The sequence below is a fragment of the Bufo gargarizans genome, chromosome 1 (assembly GCF_014858855.1).
Source record: "Bufo gargarizans isolate SCDJY-AF-19 chromosome 1, ASM1485885v1, whole genome shotgun sequence".
Lineage (NCBI taxonomy): Eukaryota > Metazoa > Chordata > Amphibia > Anura > Bufonidae > Bufo > Bufo gargarizans.
Genome location: NC_058080.1, coordinates 25,453,644 through 25,479,513, shown reverse-complemented (window position 1 = coordinate 25,479,513; position 25,870 = coordinate 25,453,644). Strand labels below are relative to the sequence as shown.

At 46.2% G+C, this 25,870-nt stretch overlaps 1 protein-coding gene across 1 annotated transcript in view; it reads left to right on the top strand.

Moving 5' to 3' along the window:
* Positions 1-25,870, top strand: part of LOC122922710 (vomeronasal type-2 receptor 26-like) — a 61,078-nt gene that overhangs the window by 16,369 nt on the left and 18,839 nt on the right. The window contains exon 3 of the mRNA XM_044273448.1: positions 14,832-15,020. Coding sequence (XP_044129383.1) covers positions 14,832-15,020 — 189 coding nt within the window. The remainder of the gene's footprint in view (positions 1-14,831; positions 15,021-25,870) is intronic.

Below are 25,870 nucleotides of genomic sequence, written 5' to 3'. Positions count from 1 at the left end.
CAGGACCATAACCCTCCCAATGAACGAGGTACTGGAGAGAACCGCGGACAACACGAGAATCCACAATCCTAGAGACCTGAAATTCAAGATTACCATCAACCATAATCGGAGGAGGAGGCAAAGACGAGGGTACAATGGGCTGGACATAAGGTTTTAATAAGGACTTATGAAAAACATTATGGATCTTCCAAGTCTGAGGAAGATCAAGACGGTAGGCAACAGGATTGATGACAGACAAGATATTTTAAGGCCCAATAAACTTAGGACCCAATGTCCAGGAGGGAACCTTCAATTTGATATTCTTAGTAGACAACCACACCAGATCACCAACATTCAGGTCCGGACCAGGCACACGTCCCTTATCCGCCACACGCTTATATCTCTCACTCATGCTCTTTAGATTATCCTGAATCTTTTGCCAAATAGATGACAAAGACGAGTACAATCTGTCCTCATCAGGTAAACCAGAAGACCCCTCTCCTGAGAATGTCCCAAACTGCGGATGAAACCCATATGCACCAAAAAATGGTGACTTATCAGAGGACTCCTGACGACGGTTATTTCAACAAACTCAGCAAGGGACAAAAAAGAACACCAATCCTTCTGATTCTCCGCCACAAAACAGCACAGATATGTTTCCAGATTCTGATTGACGCGCTCTGTCTGGCCATTCGACTGCGGGTGGAAAGCAGAAGAGAATGAGAACCGAACCCCGAAGCGAGAACTGAAAGACTTCCAGAATCTGGAAACAAACTGAGTGCCCCTATCAGAGACTATGTATGAAGGAATACCATGCAATTTGACAATGTGATCAATAAATGCCTGTGCCAGCGTCTTAGCATTGGGCAAGCCAGGAAAAGGGATGAAATGCACCATTTTGCTAAAACAGTCCACCACCACCAGAATCACAGTCTTCCCCGAGGAACGAGGCAGGTCCGTTATGAAGTCCATGGACAGATGTGTCCAAGGACGGGAAGGAATGGGTAACGGAAGGAGAGGACCTGATGGCCGTGAATGAGGGACTTTGGCACGAGCGCAGGTCTCGCAGGCTGCCACAAAACCCTCAACCGACTTACAAAGCGCAGGCCACCAGAATCTCCGAGCGATGAGATCCACTGTGGCTCTTGCCCCCAGGTATTTGTTCCTTACAAATCTTGTGTCTTAAAGCAAGACACAAACAACCTCCCAGGAGGACAAAGATCAGGAGCCTCTGACTGGGCTACCTGCACCTCTGCCTCCAATTCAGGATAAAGAGCAGAGACCACCACACCTTTAGCCAAAATGGGACCCGGGTCTTCAAAATTCCCACCTCCCGGAAAACAACGCGACAGGGCATCTGCCTTCACATTCTTAACCCCAGGGTGGAACGTGACAACAATATTAAACCTTGAAAAGAACAAAGACCATCTGGCCTGTCTCGGGTTCAGACGCTTGGCTGACTCCAAGTAGGCAAGATTTTTATGGTCAGTAAACACAGTAATAGGGTGTCTGGCTCCCTCTAGCCAATGGTGCCATTCCTCAAAAGCCAACTTGATGGCCAACAACTCCCTATCTCCCACATCGTAATTTCTCTCTGCGGAGGAGAGTTTCTTCGAGAAAAAGGCACGCGGTCGCCATTTGGCAGGAGAGGAACCCTGAGACAAGACCGCCCCCACACCCACCTCAGAAGCATCAACCTCAACTATGAAGGGTAGAGAAATATCAGGTTGTACCAAGATGGGAGCGGAAGCAAAACTCTCCTTGATATTAGAAAAGGCCTTACGCGCCTCTACCGACCAGGAAGAAAAATCTACCCCCTTTCTGGTCATATCAGTGAGTGGTTTAACAACAGAGGAATAATTCAAAATAAACTTCCTGTAATAATTGACAAAGCCCAAAAAACGCATCAGCGCCTTCTGATTCTCAGGAAGCTCCCACTCAAGCACAGCGCGGACCTTCTCAGGGTCCATGCGAAAACCAGAAGCGGAGAGAAGAAACCCCAGAAATTTAATTTCTGGAACCGCAAACACACATTTTTCCAGTTTCGCGTACAATTTATTCTCTCGCAGGATGAGCAAGACCTGACGTAAGTGTTCCTTATGAGTTTTGAAATCAGGAGAAAAAAATCAAAATGTCATCCAAATACAAATTTCCCCATTAAATGATAAAAAATGCTGTTCACAAAATGTTGAAAAACGGCTGGAGCATTCATCAAACCAAAAGGCATAACAAATTCTCAAAATGGCCCGCAGGGGTATTGAAGGCCATCTTCCATTTGTTTCCTTCTCTGACCCTGACCAGGTTGTATGCCCCTCTTAGATCTAATTTGGAAAAAAACTTTAGCCCCAACAATCTGGTTAAACAGGTCCGGGATCAGAGGAAGCGGATAAAGGTCACGAATTGTGTTACTGTTCAGCTCCCTGAAATCCAGACAAGGTCTTAAAGAACCATCTTTTTTCTTAACAAAGAAAAAAACCAGTGGCAACAGGTGACTTTGAGGGTCGTATGTGTCCTTTTCTTAGACTCTCAGAGATATAAGCACTCATAGCGACCCTTTCAGGTTGGGAGAGATTGTATAAACGAGATTTAGGCAGCTTGGCGCCTGGGATGAGATTAATAGGGCAATCGTACTCCCTGTGCGGGGGCAAATCCTGAACTCCACTCTCAGAGAAGACATCCGAAAATTCAGAGAGAAAGGATGGTGCAGTCTTAGTAGAAACCTCAGAAACAGATGTCGTGAGGCAATTCTCTCTGCAAAAGTCACTCCAACCATTTATTTGCCTCGCTTGCCAATCAATGGTGGGGTTATGTTTAGTGAGCCAGGGTAGCCCCAACATTAGAGGAGTAAGCAATCCGCTAAGGACGAAACATGACGCATTCTCAACATGAGCATCACTCACAATTAAACAGATATTGTGAACTATGCCCTTTAATTATTTCTGAGAAAGTGGAGGGGAATCAATAGCAAAAACAGGAATATCCTTTCCCAAAGTGCATACCTGGAAACCATGAGTTATCGCAAATTGATTATCAATGAGATTGACAACTGCTCCACTATCTACAAAAATCTCACCAAAAATGTTCTTGCTCTCTAGCGCCACCCTGGCAGGCAGGGCAAAACAGGAACTACAAGCAAACGGAAAACCTTCAATTTCCGCCTCAACCATGCCAATGGTAACAGATGGAACATTTTTAAAGGATTTTTTCCTTTTTGTTTCTTTATTGCTCCCAAAAAACTGCCTGAATCTCCTAGAGGGACAAACATTTGCTAAATGATTTATACCTCCACAACAAAAACAAACCTTTCCATGCGGGCTGAATCTTCTATTGTCAGAGGCATTCAACCCCAGCTGCATGGGCTCCTGCTCAGAAGAGGTTGACAGCCACTGAGACCCCTGCGCAAAAAAAAAAGACCGCTGCACTGTCCTGGGATTGAGTATGACAGGAAGGAGTGATCTCTCCTCTCTCTCTAAGACACCTGTCAATACGAACGGCCCGAGACATAGCAGGAAGGAAGTAGGCCTCTCATGAAAGGCAAATGCATCTTTCAATCCCTCTGAAAGACCATGGCAAAATTGACTTCGGAGTGCAGCATCATTCCAACCAGTATCAGCTGCCCATCTCCGAAATTCTGAGCAGTATATCTCTGCAGATTGTTTACCCTTGCATAACAGACGTAGTCTAGACTCAGCCAAAGCAATACGATCCGGATCATCATATATCTGACCCAGGGCTAAAAAGAATTCATCCACTGAACAGAGGGGCCGTGCCCCCACTGGCAGAGAAAAGGCCCACGACTGAGCGTTACCCCTGAGCAGCGATATAATGATCCCCACCCTCCGTTCCTCATCACCAGAGGAATGGGGAAGAAGGCGAAAATGGAGATTGCAAGTCTCTCTGAAACGCACAAAATTCTCACTCCCCCCGGAGAATGTATCCAGGAGCAAGATCTTCGGCTCAGAACAAACTCCATGAACGCAAGCTGAACCGGTCACTTGAAACTGAGAAAGAGTCTTACGGAGATCAGCTACCTCCAATGAAAGACCCTGGAAGCGTTCAGTCAAAAGTGAAACCGGATCCATGCTTGAGACGGTTTAGGCGGTTTATAATGTCACGGAAGGTGTACAGGAAACAAGACAACACAAAATGAATATACGACTCACTGGATCCAAAACTAAGGAACAAAAAGGGAGACGCCTGCATCAGACCTGACACTCTCCCTGACTGCTCAGCCTATGCGAAAATCCCAATGATAGATGATCGCATATCCTCGTACCTCGACTGTGTAACACCTGAACACCCTATAATAGTGAGGGGACACGACCACCGCCTCCCTACACTAGATACGGAGGGAGTCAGGGTCACCTGGGATCCAGCAAACAGAAAATCACAAATTAATGCACAACACTTATCTTGTAGAAGACTGGGAAGTAGGATCAGCATGCACACACACTCCAGGAAGAACTATAAACCGCACACTAATGCACTATGGGGAGGAATTTAAAGGGATGCAATCAGTCCAACTACATGACAGCTGAGAGAGGCTAATGAGATGAGGAACTGAAAGCAAAATAAAGGAAGCTCAAGGAGGAGGTTCTGAAAGGCATCTGTCAGAGCTTCTCAGATGTCTGGTGGTGACAGCCACACCCTCATCGCTACTAAAAAAGGGGGGGCCTTCACAGTAGTTATTAACCCCTTTCAGCAGTCCTCCCTTCAGTGAATAGGCCCTGGGGTACTGCTGAATGGGGTTAATAACTACAGTGAAGGGCCTAGCCGTCTGGGCAACCCCACAGAACATCCATAACAGTGCCATCCACAGATCCCCCTCCCCATAACAGTGCCATCCACAGATCACCCTCCCCATAACATACAGTGCCAACCACAGATCCACCGGCCCTCCCCATAACAGTGCCATGCCATCCATAGATCCCCGGCCCTCCCCATAACAGTGCTACCCACCACAGATCCCCCTCCCCATAACAGTGACATCCACAGATCCCCCTCCCCCACTCACAGGAGTGTACAACTGTACATTATTTTAAACTGTAATAATCCTAGTAACTTTAACTCATAGTGATTTAGTCTTACTCAGATCAGAGTCTCGAGTCTCAGCTAGTCAGATCCAGGCAGTGCGGGTGGCGCTCACTCACTGACATCACGCGCCTGCGCCACCTAGTGGGAGGAGCAGGTGCCTGACGTCAGTGAGCGAGAGCCGCCAGCACTGCCTGCTGTTACCGGAGGGGGCGCTGCAGTGGAATCTAGTGAGATGAGCAGCCGGCTGCAGAATCTGTGGATGATTTTTCAAGTTAAGTTAAATCTGCACTCTGCAGGCACAGGGCAGGCGGCGGATTATGATTATTTACACATGAGCGGCGGTGCAGGAAACTCAGAGCGCCGGCCGGCCCTGCCAGTGCCAGCAATGCATTCGGGGCACTGGTCAGCTGGAGATGAGACGAGACAGTTGTCCATACAATAATCACTCCAGCCCTTGATCTGTCTCACTTACCAATCAATGGTAGGGGTATGTTTGGTCAACCATGGCAACCCTAGCACCAGAAGAGCCGGCAGACCCTTCATTATAAAACAAGAAATACCCTCAACATGAGAATCCCTCACCCTTAAATGGATATTCTGCACCATGTGAGTCAAAGATTTTTGAGAAAGGGGAGCAGAATCAATAGCGAACACTGAGATCTCTCTGTCCAGTGCATTAGATTTAAAACCATGCATCAGGACAAACTGGTAATCCACAAGGTTAACCCTTGCCCCGCTGTCCAAAAATACCTCCACATCAATATTTTTGGAATCTAGTGCCACCCTGGCAGGCAGGAGAAAACAGGTACTATCAGTAAAAGACAAGAGCATGTTCTCAGATGCCCCAACTACTCTGCCAAGAGCTAGAGAACAAAACTTATTGGTAACTCCTTTTTTTAATTTTTATTCTCGCCTTGATATTCCTGTGGTGGGGAGGACTAGCAAAATGGTGCAATACCAGAAGGTGCTTGTGTAAAAATTGCTCCAAAAATTTCCAGCTGATAACGCTGGCAGCAGAGTACGTAGTTCCTTGGGCAACCAAGGAGGGGATATGAGGGGAACACACAGCAGTTCCAACAGGGGCAGGACAACACTCTCCATGGCCTAGGACAGTTTCATGGCACGCCAGCGTTTTGTCAGAGCGGGTATTTAGTGCTGCAGGGGGCATAATAACTGATAAGAGCATCCGCCTGTCAACTGAAAATGCTGACAGGTTGACTCATAAAAATGAGGAAAGCGGCTGAACATAAAGGCACTTTAAATGTGGCTTTTATGGTGTATTGAATGCACTGTATTCCCATGCACCCCTTCCACCACAAAAAAAGGTATATGGTTCAATCTTCCTTTTCTCGTCCTCGTCCTTCTCAACATGCTTATTAGGCTGCCCTCGCTCCTAACGTTTTAGAGGGTCAGCATAGCAGCAGGCCCTCAACCATAATTTTTTCTATGGTCAGATCAGCAGCAGTGGCGTCTCTGGCTTTTAAATTTTGGGGGGGGCACACTGGGGGCCAGGACAAAAGTGTGTGTGGGGGGGCAGATATAACAACGATACATTTACACAAGTATGGTTAGAAATGCTGCAATACTTTACCCAATGCCTAAAACCGCAACAGGGAAGAAAAAAAAAAAAAATCACTCAGATTTCAACATGTCCTAGCTGCCTGGGCATGCTGGAATTGCTCCTGAGTCAGAGGTAAGTCCCCTTCTCTTTGTCACATGGCATGACCCGATAGTATCGCTATCGGCGAGCACCTGAAGTACTTGTACAAAGACAATATCTGTAACAAAAATAGAGGCACAAAGGAAATGGTGGAAAATTGTGTGCAAATATTACTCCTAAATAACTACTGTGTAAGGAATATCTTCAGTTTTATACATACCTTTGCAGTCTTTGCTTCTTTTCTGCAGGAGGGTATCAAGCTCTTATGGGCCCACCACACTGAAGCTGAGCCTCACCCACTGCCCTTTCACGATAAAAGAGTTCGTGTCCCAGGGATTTATCTTGTGTGCTTTGGACCTTCAGCAATGATTTAAAAAAATAAAGTAAATAAAAAATATATACAGTACAGACCAAAAGTTTGGACACACCTTCTCATTCAAAGAGTTTTCTTTTTTTTCATGACTATGAAAATGGTAGATTCACACTGAAGGCATCAAAACTATGAATTAACACATGTGGAATTATATACATAACAAACAAGTGTGAAACAACTGAAAATATGTCATATTCTAGGTTCTTCAAAGTAGCCACCTTTTGCTTTGATTACTGCTTTGCACACTCTTAGCATTCTCTTGATGAGCTTCAAGAGGTAGTCACCTGAAATGGTCTTCACTTCACAGGTGTGCCCTGTCAGGTTTAATAAGTGGGATTTCTTGCCTTATAAATGGGGCTGGGACCATCAGTTGCATTGAGGAGAAGTCAGGTGGATACACAGCTGATAGTCCTACTGAATAGACTGTTAGAATTTGTATTATGGCAAGAAAAAAACAGCTAAGTAAAGAAAAACGAGTGGCCATCATTACTTTAAGAAATGAAGGTCAGTCAGTCAGCCGAAAAATTGGGAAAACTTTGAAAGTAAGGGCTATTTGACCATGAAGGAGAGTGATGGGGTGCTGCGCCAGATGACCTGGCCTCCACAGTCACCGGACCTGAACCCAATCGAAATGGTTTGGGGTGAGCTGGACCACAGAGTGAAGGCAAAAGGGCCAACAAGTGCTAGGCATCTCTGGGAACTCCTTCAAGACTGTTGGAAGATTATTTCAGGGGACTACCTCTTGAAGCTCATCAAGAGATTGCCAAGAGTGTGCAAAGCAGTAATCAAAGCAAAAGGTGGCTACTTTGAAGAACCTAGAATATGACATATTTTCAGTTGTTTCACACTTGTTTGTTATGTATATAATTCCACATGTGTGCAATAGTTTTGATGCCCTCATAGTCATGAAAATAAAGAAAACTCTTTGAATGAGAAGGTGTGTCCAAACTTTTGGTCTGTACTGTATATATACAAACCCCTGTTTACAGTAGAAGAGCAGGGGTTCCTGTCAACATGATAGGAGTTTCTGCACTTTAATGTTATTCTAAGTGCAAAAGGTGTGCCAACTCTAGCTGGGCCTGTGACCATCTGCACTGCAGCATAGTATAACTGTCAGTATATTATGACAGTTTGCCAGTGAGATCCACTGGCTTCCAGACAGGTTCTGCCACCGATCTCGAGGTGCAGTGAGAATGCAGGACGTATGCATACGTCCAGTTGTGTGAACATTGCAGCTGCAAGAACATAGGCATACATCCTGAAGTAAGAAGGGGTTAAAGGGTTTTTCCCTATCTCATTAAGTTATATATATCCACAGTATCGGGGATAACAAGCAGATAGGTGGGAGTCTGACTGCTGGAACCCCTGCCGATCCTGAGAATGTAGACATGCATAGGGAATGGATGGAGTGGTGGACACGCAGGTGCAGTCCGCACCATTCACTCCAGGCACAATTATGTCCCATTCTCAGGATTGGTGGGGGCCCCAGTGGTCAGACCCCCATGTACTGCTTTGGCTTATAGAGCAGTGGTCTCCAAACTGTGGAGCTCCAGATAGTGCAAAACTGCAACTCCCAGCATGCCTGGACAGCCAACGGGAGTTGTAGTTCACTGAGGGCAGTGATACAGCTGAATACAGGAAAGCGCCCACAGCTGCTGGCCAAGTGCATAAGTACCTAAAGCTCCTAGCATTAAGTAATGCTGAGAGCATCAGATCATTATGATCTGCTGATGGCACTGTTATGGGGGGGGATCTGTAGATGACACTGTTATGGGGGAATGGGGATCTGTGGATGGCACTGATATAGGGGGGGGGGATCTGTGGATGACACTTATAGGGGGATCTGTAGATGACACTGTTATGGGGGGATCTGTGGATGGCACTGTTATGGGGGATCTATGGATGGCACTGTTATTGGGGATCTGTGGATGACACTTATGGGGGATCTGTGGATGACACTTATGGGGGATCTGTGGATGACACTTATGGGGGATCTGTGGATGACAATGCTATGGGGGGGTCTGTGGATGACACTTATGGGGGGGATCTGTGGATGACACTTATTGGGGGGATCTGTGGATAACACTGTTATGGGGGAGGGATCTGTGGATGACACTGTTATGGGGGAGCGATCTGTGGATGACACTGTTATGGGGGATCTGTGGATGACACTGTTATGGGGGGGGATCTGTGGATGACACTGTTATGGGGGGATCTGTGGATGACACTGTTATGGTGGGTGAAGGATCTGTGCCACTCTGTAGATGACACTGTTATAGGGGGGGTCCCAGGATGACACTGCTATGGGGGATCTGTGGATGACCAATACCGTATATAGCATCTTATGCTATATGTGTCACCCACAGATCCACCCCATGACAGTGTCATCCTGGGATCCCCCGCCGATAACAGTGTCATCTACAGAGTGGCACAGATCCTTCCCCCCACCATAACAGTGTCATCCACAGATCCCCACCACCACCATAACAGTGTCATCCACAGATCCCCCCCACCACCACCATAACAGTGTCATCCACAGATCACCCCCCACCATAACAGTGTCATCCACAGATCACCCCCACCACCATAACAGTGTCATCCACAGATCCCCCCACCACCATAACAGTGTAATCCACAGATCCCCCCCACCATCATAACAGTGTCATCCACAGATCCCCCCCACCATAACAGTGTCATCCACAGACCACAGATCCTCCTGCCTGCCGCTCACATTTGACATTTGAACATTTCTAAACAGTAAACACTGTAATCCATATCCTGCAGATGGTAACTGATGGGATATAGGTAACTCCATCTTGTCTCTCTAAGCTGACCAGTACATCTGTTTAAGATCTCCATCTCCCTTTGGAATGTGAGAAACTTCCTGAGCGGTTTCAAGAATACCCAAACATTCCTAAAAGTTGGAAGGTTTACCCTATAAGGTCATCAGGATTTTAAATGCATAGTAGCCCATGTGTCCATACCTAATTGGTCAAGTGCTGTTACTACTGCATCCTTTATGTTAATGCAGAGCTCATGTGTATGAATACTATAGGTTGTGATAAATGCTAACACATGATTGGATGTAAAGAAAGTTCAACCCCTCCTATATCAACTGTTGCTCTTCTGCCATTAAACAGAGTGAATTTGAACAAGGCACATGTTTGTCATTCATTCACCCTCCTGGTACCAGACAGACTTAATCCAAGCTGATCACCGAAATCATGTGTCAGGGACACGTTAGGCAAGAGAGTATATTGCCCAACAGTTTTGGGGGCTCGGGTCCGGGATTGGGAGGGTCCTCTTCAGGTCTACAGTGAAAGACATCAATTCTTGTCCTCCTCTTGGACCTGGAGCAATGACCAAAATCTCAACCAAGTAAGTTGAACCATCTATTTATGATTTTGGTAGATTGCTGTGTCCGGGACACGCAATTATAGCTCAGGGAGCTAAAGTTGGCAGTAAGAGGCTCCGGGAGCCCATGCCGTTTGTAGTACGTACTAAGAGATACTGTTCAGGGAACAGAAAGATTAAAAGCTTGGATTAACTCTTATATATATATATATATATATATATATATATAGTATAAGTATTTTAGAAGTGATAAGATTATCTGTTTGTGTGAGATACTGACCGGGTGGTAAGTGTACGGTCATATCGCACTGTTATTGTCAAATTGATGTATTTTGGGTTATTTACTGTTAATGTGTAAAATTGTTTGTGCTGTGGAGGACCGCAAGACGCCCCATTTTTTCGGCTAGGAATAATCTGATGACCCGGAAAATATGAACGCAAGTGGCGGTCCGAAACAACAATAGTCGATAGGGGTCCAAAGAGTATAGAGAGACATTAAGATAAGAATCAGCTGAATCAGTTGACAGGATTTTTGTAGGCACTTTCACGGGTCAGTACAGCCAGTCCTGACAGCGATTGTCTCACTTATTCTTTGAACTATAAATACTAACGTGGGAGGACAAGGGTCTCAAACTAAATTCCCTAAACCAGAACCAGGAGAGACTTGCAAAATCAATGTAGCTTGTGTTAGTCCAACAAATTATTACCTGATCAACCCGTGGGTAGATAATCTAGCAGGCTGGACTGAGGTAATGGATGCTGCAGATCCATTCCCCAGGGACGGTGATAATAGTATTTATCATATGGATATGGTCAAAGGACTATGTCTAGGTGATAAAACAGCCTGGCCGCATTTTGATGCTGATCCTTCCTGGGACATGGAGTACATGTCCAGGGGAGGAGAACAGTGGCTGGAAATAGCCCCCCCCCCCCCCCCCCCCCCACTGGTATGATGCAGGTAATAGCAAGATATTAATGGAGAAATTGAAGGTTGGGGAAATGAGTAGCATTTCTTATTACAAGATGGAGGATTTTGAATCCTACAGAGAACAAAGAAGTTGCCATGTGGCATCCCTTCCCCCACCATATCTGCTGTAACATTCAAAAGTCATTATTTCACTTGTAGTACCACCAGTTCTCTCTGGAAATGTGCTCTTAGAGAGAACTCCCTCTCATCTCACATCCCCCTCCTGTGCTCAGGAATTTCATATGGGGGCTGGGGGGGGGGGGGGGGGGAGGCTGGTAATTGGTAATGCATCTGCAGACTGTGAAGATGCTAACCTGTGTTATCTATAGATCTTACAGACAGGACTTCAGCATTGAATTAGATCCAATGATGTTTGCAAATCCACTGATTAAGAAAGTGCCCATGTCCAATCCTATCAATCTAAGGTTGCACCCATTCTAAGTCCCTATTCAGATATAAGTAAAAGTTTGAGAAACATGTGGGACAGTTGAACGTCCTGTGATGGATTGCTTTACTTCCCCTGCTTGAACACTCCTGAAATAAGAGACGCAAGGCAAAGGAAAAGGGGGGGGGGGAGGGGGATTATATAGAGTAAGTGACGATGTGTGCAACACTAAACTAAAACCACATGGCATAAGATAATTTGGATTTTAACAAAATTACTGTACTGTATAACATGTATATTGTCTTCTTATAAGAGTTGATTAATCACAGAGTGAAGAACAGAAGATATTGAAAAAAAGTAGTTCACTAGTGACAAACCATTAGCAATTCTGGGTGTGGATATCTGTTTCCAGGAAAGCTGTGTTTGTCTGTGTTGCAAGTTTTGGAATGTAACAAAGAAATTGTGTGACTAGATTGAAAGATATATGATTCAGTGGAATGTGAATGAGAGTGGCTTTGAATTATAAGTGAAGTTGAAAAATGTACGAAGACTGAGATGTTTAGCAGAGCTGTGTGAGCAATTCAGTTTTTATGTGTAAGGGCGAGGTTATGAGTTGTTTGTGGAAATGAGTACATGAAAATGTGAATAATATGCGCATTGAGAATTAAATTTTATTTTTTCTTGGAAGTTTTTGGTTTTTATTGGTGCCAACAGCCTTGATCAAGCTGTATATTTTTATTTATTGAAGTCAATGAAATCTTTTTATGGGCCCTTTGTGTGTTCATGTCTGTATTGTCAGATCTGTCCGTTTCAATGTTTGGAGTTATGTGTTACATGTTCAGTGTTGTGCTTAACATCAGAGCTCTGTTCTTATGGACAGCTGGCATACTACTGACGGACGGAACGATGACCGCAGCGTCCGACTAAAAGGGGTTGACTTAAGATGACAGAGTGGGTGGAAGGAGAATCTGAGCCGTCTATGTGAAATAATGGGGTTTTGACAAAATTTTTCAAAACTGACTCACTACCATTCGAGACCATGGACAGGGAATACATCACAGATCATGTATTTAGCATTATACTAGATTGCCCAGTCAGCCTATTAGGGAGAGATTTGTTCATTAAGCTTGACTTGCAGGTATCAGCAAAGAATCAGGGCATAAGAGTACACTCAGGTCTCATCCAATCTCTACACCAGGCCCACTGATTCTTGCAAACATACAGGACCACCCAGAACTTAAAAACATTAATCCTGCATTATGGTCCTCAAATGAATATGACACAGGATTCATAGATTGCACACTTTACACAGCTACTGTGAAACCAGGTGTCATCTCAGTATATCCGAAACAATACCCACTGTAAAAAAAGAGGAACTTGATAGACTTAGGCCAATAATGGAAGAATTCCTACAAAAGGGAATCCTGGAAGAGGTGATTTCACCCTACAGCATGCCCGTGAATCCAGTGGCAAAGGCAGGTGGTGCTACCCGCTTTGTACAGGATTTAAGGGCCATCAACAGCATCATTGTGCCTATAGCCCCTGTTGTACCTGATGCCCCTCAATTATCTTCTGCCATTCCAGCAGACGCTGTTTGGTTCAGTGTGATAGATCTGAAGAATGCATTCTTCTCTATCCCAGTTGATAAGATAACCAGACTACTTTTAGTTTTTTTCCTTTGACAGACGTCAACTGACCTGGTGCAGAAAGCCGCAGGGATATGCTGATTTACCTGTAGTGTACAGCATGGTCCTCCTAGCAATTGTAAAACCATGGTAAACCCCCCAAGGTTCTGTGCTGCTGCAATATGTCGATGATTTGTTACTGTGTAGCATGTCAGCAGAGGCCAGCATTCAGGATGGTTTATCACTGTTAAAATGGTTGTCAGGATGTGGTCACAAAGTGACACTCAAGAAAATGCAATGGTGTAAAATGCAGGTTGAATACTTGGGCTTTGTCCTCACAAAAGGTGAAAGGAGAATCAGCGCAGAAAGAGTCCAGTCTATTGCGGGTTTGGTCGCCCCGCACACCAGGAAAGAAATGTTGTCTTTCCTTGGTATGATAAACGGTAGACAATGGATTCCTGGTTGCTCCTATTATGACAATGTTTTGAGGCAAGCCACTCTGGATGAAAATCCAGATTTGATTAAATGGTCTTCTGAAATGTACAATGCATTTGATTATTTGAAATGTTCACTCATGTCGAGTCCAGGGCTGGGCCTCCCTGACTATAATATGCCCTTCCACATGTTTGCACGCCAAAATTGTAAAACCATGGCGGGTGTACTGACACAAGAAACTGAGGCAAGTTGCGTCCTTGTGCGTTTTTTCTCAAAGGTAATGCCCACCCCTGTTCAAGGGATGCCGGCATGTCTGTGTTCTCTTGCAGCCTGTGCTATGATGGTGGAATTGACAGCTTCTTTCACAATGTGACATTACACCATTTAGCACACCACTCATGATGTTGTAGGCCTACTCAAGGACATCCACACTCAACACAGCAGGCAGCTGAGCTCATTGCACTCACTAGGACATGTATTCTACATACTGATAGACCTGTCACCATTTATACTGAGATGGTATGATCTGGCAAAAGAGAGGCGTTACGACAGCAGATGGTAAGGATCATGTCTCACAGGGCACTGCGCTGGCAGATGAGGTGGCCAAATGCAACCTCACAGGTTTTTGTAACCATTGGGAGATGCCATGTTTGGCACCTCCAACCCCTGAGATGTTACAAATGCTTACTGATCTTCAGTGGTATGCCACTGAACAGGAGCAGCAAGACTGGTGTTATTCAGTATTGCAGACAAATCCTAAGACAGGATTAGTCTGCGAAGAGGGGAAGCTATGCATTCCCCAACACAGTGCTTCCATCTTAAATAGCACATTTCCACAGAGTAGGACATAAACAGCATTGAGATACTCATGGGTAGGCCTTTCCCCACACCATGGGCAAGACGCCCCCTGGTAGTGCAGGAAGGGGACTTGGACCTGATCAGAGAGGAGTAATAATCTGATCAAGGTCCTCAGTAAAACTGAAGAAAAAGTTGCTTGTAAGTCTCCTTCTCTTTCACAGGAACCAACCCATCCATTCCGGGTAGGCGACCAGGTGATGATCAAGATCTTAAAGAAGAGAAAGGAACCAGGAAGCTTCACCTACGGACCACCCACCGAGGTAGTCGCGATCACCAGAACAGCAGTCCTCACTGAACAGTCGCCCACGTGGATCCACGCCACAAGGATTAAGTTGGTGAAGAAAAGAGAGGTACTAACGGGGGCAGACAGCCCTGAGCTCCAACAAGGCCCAGAGGTACTAACGGAGGCAGACAGCCTTGACCTCGAAGAAGATACAGAAGGGGTGCTAACGGAGGCAGACAGCCTTGACCCCCAACAGGATGACGCAGTCAGGGCATTCCTCGAGATGGCTGAGATACAGTGCCTTAATACTTGCAATTTTGTGTCTCCTACTTACTGTCCCACGGCTGTGGAACAGACAGACATACTTGAAAACGGAAGGCAGAGGGGAAGACAATCTATGGAAGACAAAGGAGAACTTATGGCTGTACCTGGCCAAAACTCTGAACTTAACTGACTTTTGTCTCCGAACCACTTTATCTGCATCTAACATTTTGGAGACATGTCTGGTAGCAGTCCCCACCCCAGTAGATGTATGGACGGGGCTCCTACGTTCCCAATGGAATGACACAGACTTGGAGGGTCACGATGTTAGATATGGATATATAAATCATTATCATGCGTGCTATAACTGTCATACATATGAGACTCTGCAAAGTAATATGATAGAAATAATTACAGGTCTTGTTACAGCAGCAGAAATATGTTATAATTTCACCTGTGATGAGACACTATTGCCTCCCTGCATACAAGCAAAAATGCAGAACAAGAGTAAGCCAAATATTTGTGATAGAGATCTAGGTAGCTGTAAAAAGATAGTATCAGGAAAGAATATGCAATGTAATATTACCAAAACAGTACCATCCCTAGACAAACATGTACCTCTACCAACAGGATGGGTATTGGCCTGTGGAAATTCTAGTTACACATACATACCAGCCAATATTACAGAGGGGCCCTGTACAATAGCTAGGTTGACATTAGCAATGTTACCACTATTCCTAGCAATGCAGACACGACACACGAGAGACACTTCCCTACAGCTACCGGAAAATTGTGAATCTCCTCTCTAGAGCAGAATATATGGGTACCAGGGTTGGCCATATATAACCACAGGACAATATCAAAACTTGCCTGTTTTATGGTAAGACAAATAAATGTCACTAGTGCAATTCTGCAAGATATGCTGCTGGATATACAACCATATAAAAAGGCTATCTTGCAGAATAGGGCAACTAGTGACTATTTGTTGCTTCAACGTGGTATAGGATGTTCAGCGTTCGCAGGGATGTGTTGTTTCAATTTATCAGACCACTCCAGTGGAATAAAAGATAGAATAGGCCAATTAGAAGAGATGATAAAACATATAAAACAAGATGTTGATCAAGGTTGGTGGGACTGGCTTTTTGGCTGGATACCTGACTTTGGTCAAATAAGGTATGTTTTAGGAGTGGCATTCGCTGTGATCGCTGCAATGGTGTTTCTCTGCTGTTGTTTACAATGTGTGCCCTCCCTTTTTGCCATATGTAAAAATGTGTCCGAAAGAGGGGTACACTCAACATTCCTCTATACTCCGGTAGAGGTAGAAGAGGCAAACACAACCCCAACAAAACCTGAGGATTATACTCCTGAAGGGTATATGGAATATCTAAAGGCTTACAAGCAAACCAAGGGAGAACAGAGAAAGAACCATATAGATAAGATATATATATATATATATATATATGTTCTAAAGAGAGGATTGATGGGATATAGGTAACTCCATCTTGTCTCTCTAAGCTGACCAGTACATCTGTTTAAGATCTCCATCCCCCTTTGGAATGTGAGAAACTTCCTGAGCGGTTTCAAGAATACCCAAACATTCCTAAAAGTTGGAAGGTTTACCCTATAAGGTCATCAGGATTTTAAATGCATAGTAGCCCATGTGTCCATACCTAATTGGTCAAGTGCTGTTACTACTGCATCCTTTATGTTAATGCAGAGCTCATGTGTATGAATACTATAGGTTGTGATAAATGCTAACACATGATTGGATGTAAAGAAAGTTCAACCCCTCCTATATCAACTGTTGCTCTTCTGCCATTAAACAGAGTGAATTTGAACAAGGCACATGTTTGTCATTCATTCACCCTCCTGGTACCAGACAGACTTAATCCAAGCTGATCACCGAAATCATGTGTCAGGGACACGTTAGGCAAGAGAGTATATTGCCCAACAGTAACTTTAACTTTTAAATCAGGAAGGAAGATTCAGCGGCCGCTCTCAGATCTCTCTAGTTTGTACCTTACTCTCTCAGCTAGCTTCGGTAGGGCCAGGCATAGGCTACATACAGCCTACAGGCAGTGCGCGGGCTGCGCTTACAGTGACGACATATGCCTTCGCCGTCTAGTGGGAGGAGCAGGCGCGCCGCCCGCACTGCCTGTAGTTGACTTATTACCATACCGAGCGACAGCGAGCGCTGATTTCTGCACTGGTCAGACTACTGGGGATGGGGAGAGAGAGGATATAGAATCGAAGTTTAGAAGAATATAGAGTAAACAGTACACACCTGTGATGAGCAGTTCAGTTCTGCCTGCAGCACACCAAAATGAATGGGGGCACATTTTAGTTGGGGGGCAACATGGGGGGGAACAGTGTGATGTAGGGGGGGCCGTGGCCCCCTCTGGCCCCCCCTGGTGACGGCACTGATCAGCACCAGGCCCTCGCCCCTAATGTTTTAGATGGTTAGCTCAGCAGCAGGACCTTGCCCATAATGTTTTAGAGGGTCAGCTCAGCAGCAGACCCTCACACCTAATGTTTTATAGGGTCACCAGCAAGCCCTTGCCATTAATGTCTTAGAGGGTCAGCTCAGCAGCAGGTCCTCACCCCTAATGTTTTTTTTTTTTTTTTATATTAACAATTTTTATTGTTTTTATCAAATGGTCACACATACCCATAAGCATGAAGTCATATCTCAGGCAAATGTAATACAGACATATGTGTTACATACATGAATGGACAGGGCGGGGAAACGCCTCTATCCGTCTCACAATGGGGATATGAGTTATTGCTAAAATAAGTTTGATAACATAACAGTAATAACTGAAATAAGACATGAGGTGGTGTCAGCATATCAGTGTAAATTAGTTACTAAGCCGCGATACAGTTACTCACAGGGATAAATACTCAGTGTAGGGGGGGTGGGTTAGGAGAATTTCCTATACTCTCTCCAGGGAGACCAAATTAGGAGGAAAGTGTGTCTTGATCTCAACTCCCAATGTGAAATCTCTTCTAATCTATAAATCTGATCAACCTTGTTGATCCAATGTTGAGTCGTTGGGACTTCTGTTGAGAGCCAACAGGATGGTAGGAGGGTTCTGGCCGCCGCTAAGTGCAGAGAAAAGAGAGAGGATTTGAATTTGTTGCTACCTTCCAAACCCAGAGTAAGCAATACTAGTTCTGGGGTACATGGGAAGGCTGTCTTACATATTTGGTTACTGAGCTCCACTATTTCTGTCCACCAAGGACATATTACCCTGCAGGACCACCAAACGTGGAAGAAAGTGCCCTTCTCTTCCTGGCATCTCCAGCATGTATCAGGAGAGTTAGGGTTATACTCACCCCTAATGTTTTAGATGGTCAGCTCCGCAGCAGACCCTCACACCTAATGTTTTAAAAGGTCAGCTCAGCAGCAGACCCTCACCCCTAATGTTTTAGAGGGTCAGTTCAGCAGCAGACCCTCGCTCCTAATATTTAAGATGGTCAGATTAGCAGCAGTCTCTCACCCCTAATGTTTTAAGGGTCAGTTCAGCAGCAGACCCTCACCCCTAAGCTATTTGATGGTCAGCTCAGCAGCAGGCCCTCATCCATAATGTTTTAGATGGTCAGCTCAGCAGCAGGCCCTCACCCATAATGTTTTAGATGGTCAGCTCGTCAGCAGGCCTTCACCCATAATGTTTTAGATGGTCAGCTAAGCAGCAGGCCATCGCCCCTGATGTTTTAGATGGTCAGCTCAGTAGCAGACTCTCACACCCATAATGTTTAAGATGGTTAGCTCAGCAGCAGGCCCTCACCCATAATGTTTTAGATGGTCATCTCAGCAGCAGGCCCTCACCCATAATGTTTTAGATGGTCAGCTCAGCAGCAGGCCCTCACCCCTAATGTTTTAGATGGTCAGCTCAGCAGTAGGCCCTCGCCCATAATATTTTACAGTAGATGGTCAGCTGCGACTGCTGCCACCCCCACCCCCTTCTTCTTCTGCTACTTCTGCCAGCTCCAGAAACATTTTTGCCACTGCCTGTTCCCTTGGATGGCCCTAGCCACCTGGCCACCTGTCTGTCGAACATACCGTTTTTTTTTTGTTTTTTTTTTTAAAGGAGAGGAGGCAGCGCCTCGTGTGTAGAACCTTACAGTAATGGGTAATAGCAAATACACTGATTATGCTTACCGAATGGGGTTGCGATGGGTCACAACTAGAGTTGAGCGAACACCTGGATGTTCGGATTCGAGAAGTTCGGTCGAACTTCCCGGAAATGTTCGGGTTCGGGATCCGAACCCGACCCGAACTTCGTCCCGAACCCGAACCCCATTGAAGTCAATGGGGACCCGAACTTTTCGGTACTAAAAAGGCTGTAAAACAGCCCAGGAAAGGGCTAGAGGGCTGCAAAAGGCAGCAACATGTAGGTACATCCCCTGCAAACAAATGTGGATAGGAAAATGAATAAAAATAAAAAAAATAAAAATTAACCAATATCAATTGGAGAGAGGTCCCATAGCAGAGAATCTGGCTTCATGTCACCCACCACTGTAACAGTCCATTGTCATATATTTAGGCCCCGGCACCCAGGCAGAGGAGAGAGGTCCCATAAAAGAGAATCTGGCTTCATGTCAGCAGAGAATCAGTCTTCATGTCATAGCAGAGAATCAGGCTTCACGTCACCCACCACTGTAACAGTCCATTGTCATGTATTTAGGCCCCGGCACCCAGGCAGAGGAGAGAGGTCCTGTAACAGAGAATATGGCTTCATGTCAGCAGAGAATCAGTCTGCATGTCATAGCAGAGAATCAGGCTTCACGTCACCCAACACTGGAACAGTCCATTGTCAGATATTTAGGCCCAGGCACCCAGGCAGAGGAGAGAGGTCCCATAACAGAGAATCTGGCTTCATGTCAGCAGAGAATCTGGCTTCATGTCAGCAGAGAATCAGTCTTTATGTCATAGCAGAGAATCATGCTTCCCGTCACCCAACACTGGAACAGTCCATTGTCAGATATTTAGACCCAGGCACCCAGGCAGAGGAGAGAGGTCCCGTAACAGAGAATCTGGCTTCATGTCAGCAGAGAATCAGTCTTCATGTCATAGCAGAGAATTATGCTTTACGTTACCCAACACTGGAACAGTCCATTGTTAGATATTTAGGCCCAGGCACCCAGGCAGAGGAGAGAGGTCCCGTAACAGAGAATCTGGCTTCATGTCAGCAGAGAATCAGTCTTCATGTCATAGCAGAAAATCAGGCTTCACGTCACCCACCACTGTAACAGTCCATTGTCATATATTTAGGCCCCGGGACCCAGGCAGAGGAGAGAAGTCCCATAACAGTGAATCTGGCTTCATGTCAGCAGAGAATCAGTCTTCATGTCATAGCAGAGAATCATGCTTTACATCACCCAACACTGGAACAGTCCATTGTCAGATATTTAGGCCCAGGCACCCAGGTAGAGGAGAGGGGTCCCGTAAAAGAGAATCTGGCTTCATGTCAGCAGATAATCAGTCTGCATGTCAAAGCAGAGAATCATGCTTCACGTCACCAACCACTTGAACAGTTCATTGTCACATATTTAGGCCCCGGCATCCAGGCAGAGGAGAGAGGTCCCGTAACAGAGAATATGGCTTCATATCAGCAGAGAATCAGTCTTCATGTCATAGCAGAGAATCATGCTTTACGTGACCCAACACTGGAACAGTCCATTGTCAGATATTTAGGCCCAGGCACCCAGGCAGAGGAGAGAGGTCCCGTAACAGAGAATCTGGCTTCATGTCAGCAGAGAATCAGTCTTCATGTCATAGCAGAGAATCATGCTTCACGTCACCCAACACTGGAAGAGTCCATTGTCAGATATTTAGGCCCCGGCACCCAGACAGAGGAGAGGTTCATTCAACTTTGGGTTGCCTCGCAATATAATGGTAAAATGAAAATAAAAATAGGATTGAATGAGGAAGTGCCCTGGAGTACAATAATATATGGTTAAGGGGAGGTAGTTAATGTCTAATCTGCACAAGGGATTGACAGGTCCTGTAGGATCCATGCCTGGTTCATTTTTATGAACGTCAGCTTGTCCACATTGGCGATAGACAGGCGGCTGCGTTTGTCTGTAATGACGCCTCCTGCCGTGCTGAATACACATTCAGACAAAACGCTGGCCGCCGGGCAGGCCAGCACCTCCAAGGCATAAAAGGCTAGCTCTGGCCACGTAGACAATTTAGAGACCCAGAAGTTAAATGGGGCCAAACCATCAGTCAGTACGTGGAGGGGTGTGCACACGTACTGTTCCACCATTTTAGTGAAATGTTGCCTCCTGCTAACACGTTGCGTATCAGGTGGTGGTGCAGTTAGCTGTGGCGTGTTGACAAAAGTTTTCCACATCTCTGCCATGCTAACCCTGCCCTCAGAGGAGCTGGCCGTGACACAGCTGCCTTGGCGACCTCTTGCTCCTCCTCTGCCTTGGCCTTGGGCTTCCACTTGTTCCCCTGTGACATTTGGGAATTCTCTCAGTAGCGCGTCTACCAACGTGCGCTTGTACTCGCGCATCTTCCTATCACGCTCCAGTGCAGGAAGTAAGGTGGGCACATTGTCTTTGTACCATGGATCCAGCAGGGTGGCAACCCAGTAGTCCGCACACGTTAAAATGTGGGCAACTCTGCTGTCGTTGTGCAGGCACTGCAGCATGTAGTCGCTCATGTGTGCCAGGCTGCCCAGGGGAAAGGACAAGCTGTCCTCTGTGGGAGGCGTATCGTCATCGTCCTGCCTTTCCCCCCAGCCACGCACCAATGATGGGCCCGAGCTGCGTTGGGTGCCACCCCGCTGTGACCATGCTTCATCCTCTTCCTCCTTCACCTTCTCCTCATCCTCGTCCTCCTCGTCCTCCAGTAGTGGGCCCTGGCTGGCCACATTTGTACCTGGCCTCTGCTGTTGCAAAAAACCTCCCTCTGAGTTACTTCGAAGAGACTGGCCTGAAAGTGCTAAAAATTGCCCCTCTTCCTCCTCCTCCTGGGCCACCTCCTCTTCCATCAAAGTGTTTTCTCAAGGAGACATAGAAGTGGTATTGTAACGCTGATAATGGCGTCATCGCCACTGGCCATGTTGGTGGAGTACTCGAAACAGCGCAACAGGGCACACAGGTCTCGCATGGAGGCCCAGTCATAGGTGGTGAAGTGGTGCTGTTCCGCAGTTCGACTGACCCGTGCGTGCTGCAGCTGAAACTCCACTATGGCCTGCTGCTGCTCGCACAGTCTGTCCAGCATGTGCAAGGTGGAATTCCACCTGGTGGGCACGCTGCATATGAGGCAATGAGTGGGAAGGCCGAAGTTACGCTGTAGCGCAGACAGGCGAGCAGCGGCAGGATGTAAACGCCGGAAGCGCGAACAGACGGCCCGCACTTTATGCAGCAGCTCTGCCATGTCGGGGTAGTTGTGAATGAACTTCTGCACCACCAAATTCAGCACATGCACCAGGCAAGGGATGTGCGCCAAACAGGCTAGTCCCAGAGCTGCAACGAGATTTCGCCCATTATCGCACACCACCAGGCCGGGCTTGAGGCTCACCGGCAGCAACCACTCGTCGGTCTGTTGTTCTATACCCCGCCACAACTCCTGTGCGGTGTGGGGCCTGTCCCCCAAACATATGAGTTTCAGAATGGCCTGCTGACGTTTACCCCGGGATGTGCTGAAGTTGGTGGTGAAGGTGTGTGGCTGACTTGATGAGCAGGTGGAAGAAGAGAAGGAGGAAGCCGAGTAGGGGGAGGAGGCAACAGGAGGCAAAGAATGTTGCCCTGCGATCCTTGGCAGCGGAAGGACGTGCGCCAAACAGCTCTCCGCCTGGGGCCAAGCCGCCACTACATTTACCCAGTGTGCAGTTAGGGAGATATAGCGTCCCTGGCCGTGCTTACTGGTCCACGTATCTGTGGTTAGGTGGACCTTGCCACAGATGGCGTTGCACAGTGCACACTTGATTTTATCGGATACTTGGTTGTGCAGGGAAGGCACGGCTCTCTTGGAGAAGTAGTGTCGGCTGGGAACAACATACTGTGGGACAGCAAGCGACATGAGCTGTTTGAAGCTGTCTCTGTCCACCAGCCTAAATGACAGCATTTTATAGGCCAGAAGTTTAGAAATGCTGGCATTCAGGGCCAGGGATCGAGGGTGGCTAGGTGGGAATTTACGCTTTCTCTCAAATGTTTGTGAGATGGAGAGCTGAACACTGGCGTGTGACATGGTTGAGATGCTTGGTGACGCAGGTGTTGGTGTTGGTGGTACATCCTCTGTTTGCTGGGCGGCAGGTGCCAACGTTCCTCCAGAGGCGGAGGAAGAGGCCGAGGCGGCAGCGGCAGAAGAGGCCGAGGCGGCAGCAGCAGAAGAGGTAGCAGGGGGAGCCTGAGTGACTTCCTTGTTTTTAAGGTGTTTACTCCACTGCAGTTCATGCTTTGCATGCAGGTGCCTGGTCAAGCAGGTTGTGCTAAGGTTTAGAACGTTAATGTCTCGCTTCAGGCTCTGATGGCACAGCGTGCAAACCACTCGGGTCTTGTCGTCAGCACATTGTTTGAAGAAGTGCCATGCCAGGGAACTCCTTGAAGCTGCCTTTGGGGTGCTCGGTCCAAGATGGTGTCGGTCAGTAGCAGGCGGAGTCTCTTGGTGGCGGGTGTTCTGCTTTTGCCCACTGCTCCCTCTTTTGCTACGCTGTTGGCTCGGTCTCACCACTACCTCTTCCCTCTTCCTCCGAATTTTTTAAAGTCAGTGGCACGACCTTCATTCCATGTGGGGTCTAGGACCTCATCGTCCCCTGCATCGTCTTCCACCCAGTCTTCCTCCCTGACCTCCTGTTCAGTCTGCACACTGCAGAAAGACGTAGCAGTTGGCACCTGTGTTGCGTCATCATCAGATTCGTGCTGAGGTGGTATTCCCATGTCCTCATCATTAGGAAACAATAGTGGTTGTGCGTTAGTGCATTCTATCTCTTCCACCCCTGGGGAAGGGCTAGGTGAATGCCCTTGGGAAACCCTGCTAGCAGAGACTTCAAACAGCATAAGAGACTGCTGGATAACTTGAGGCTCAAACAGTTTCCCTGATATGCATGGGGTTGATGTGACAGACTGATGGGCTTGGTTTTCATGCACCATCTGTGCGCTTTCTGCAGAAGACTGGGTGGGAGATAATGTGAACATGCTGGATCCACTGTCGTCCACCCAATTGACTAATGCCTGTACCTGCTCAGGCCTTACCATCCTTAGAACGGCATTGGGCCCCACCAAATATCGCTGTAAATTATGGCGGCTACTGGGACCTGAGGTAGTTCGTACACTAGGACGTGTGGCTGTGGCAGAACGGCCACGTCCTCTCCCAGCACCAGAGGGTCCACTAACACCACAACGACCATGTCCGCGTCCCTTACTAGATGTTTTCCTCATTGTTACCGTTCACCACAATAAGAAAAATATTATTTGGCCCAATGTATTGAATTCAAATTCAGGCCTTTTTTTACAGACACCTAACACTATCTGGCTATCTATTTAGGTACCGTATTACACTAATACAGGCACACCAGTAACGACAGATTTAGCTGGATATAAATTTGAGGCCGAGTATTTAGGCGCTGGGTGACAGGTATATGTTTACGGACAGAATTAGATTTGGAAATGCACGGTAGCGTGTGAAGTTATTGTGGATGACCCTATCCGCACCTTCAATCTAATATACCCTTTTATGGATAGATTTAAAGTAGGTCTGATACAGCAGAAACCACTAATTTAGGAAATTGCTAAGTTGGGAATTGTATTTCAACCCAGAACAAAAACTGTGCTTTGACGGACACAAAATAACTTGACCAGCTACAGCAATAACCACAGATTTAGCTGAATATAAATTTGAGGCCTATTATTTAGGCGCTGGGTGATAGGTATACGTTTACTGACAGAATTAGACTTGGAAATGAACAGTAGCGTGTGTGTGAAGTAACTGAGAATGACCCTATCTGCACCTTGAATCTAATATACCCTTTTAGGGATAGATTTAAAGTAGGCCTGATACAGCAGAAACAACTAATTTTGAGACTTGCTAAGTTGAGAATTGTATTTCAACCCAGAACAAAAACTGTGCTTTGACAGACCCAAAATAACTTGACCAGCCTCAGCAATAACCACAGATTTAGATGAATATAAATTTGAGGCCTAGTATTTAGGCGCTGGGTGACAGGTATACGTTTACAGACATTACAGACAGAATTAGACTTGGAAATGCACCGTAGCATGTGTGTGAAGTTATTGAGAATGACCCTATCTGCACCTTGAATCTAATATACCCTTTTAGGGATAGATTTAAAGTTGGCCTCATACAGCAGAAACCACTAATTTAGGAAATTGCTAAGTTGGGAATTGTATTTCAACCCAGAACAAAAACTGTGCTTTGACGGACACAAAATAACTTGACCAGCTACAGCAGTAACCACAGATTTAGCTGAATATAAATTTGAGGCCTATTATTTAGGCGCTGGGTGACAGGTATACGTTTACAGACAGAATTAGACTTGGAAATGCACAGTAGCATGTGTGTGAAGTTATTGAGAATGACCCTATCTGCACCTTGAATCTAATATACCCTTTTAATGAATAGATTTAAAGTTGCCCTGATACAGCAGAAACCACTAATTTAGGAAATTGCTAAGTTGGGAATTGTATTTCAACCCTGAACAAAAATATATCCTTTGCCAGACAGCAGATAGTATTACAATT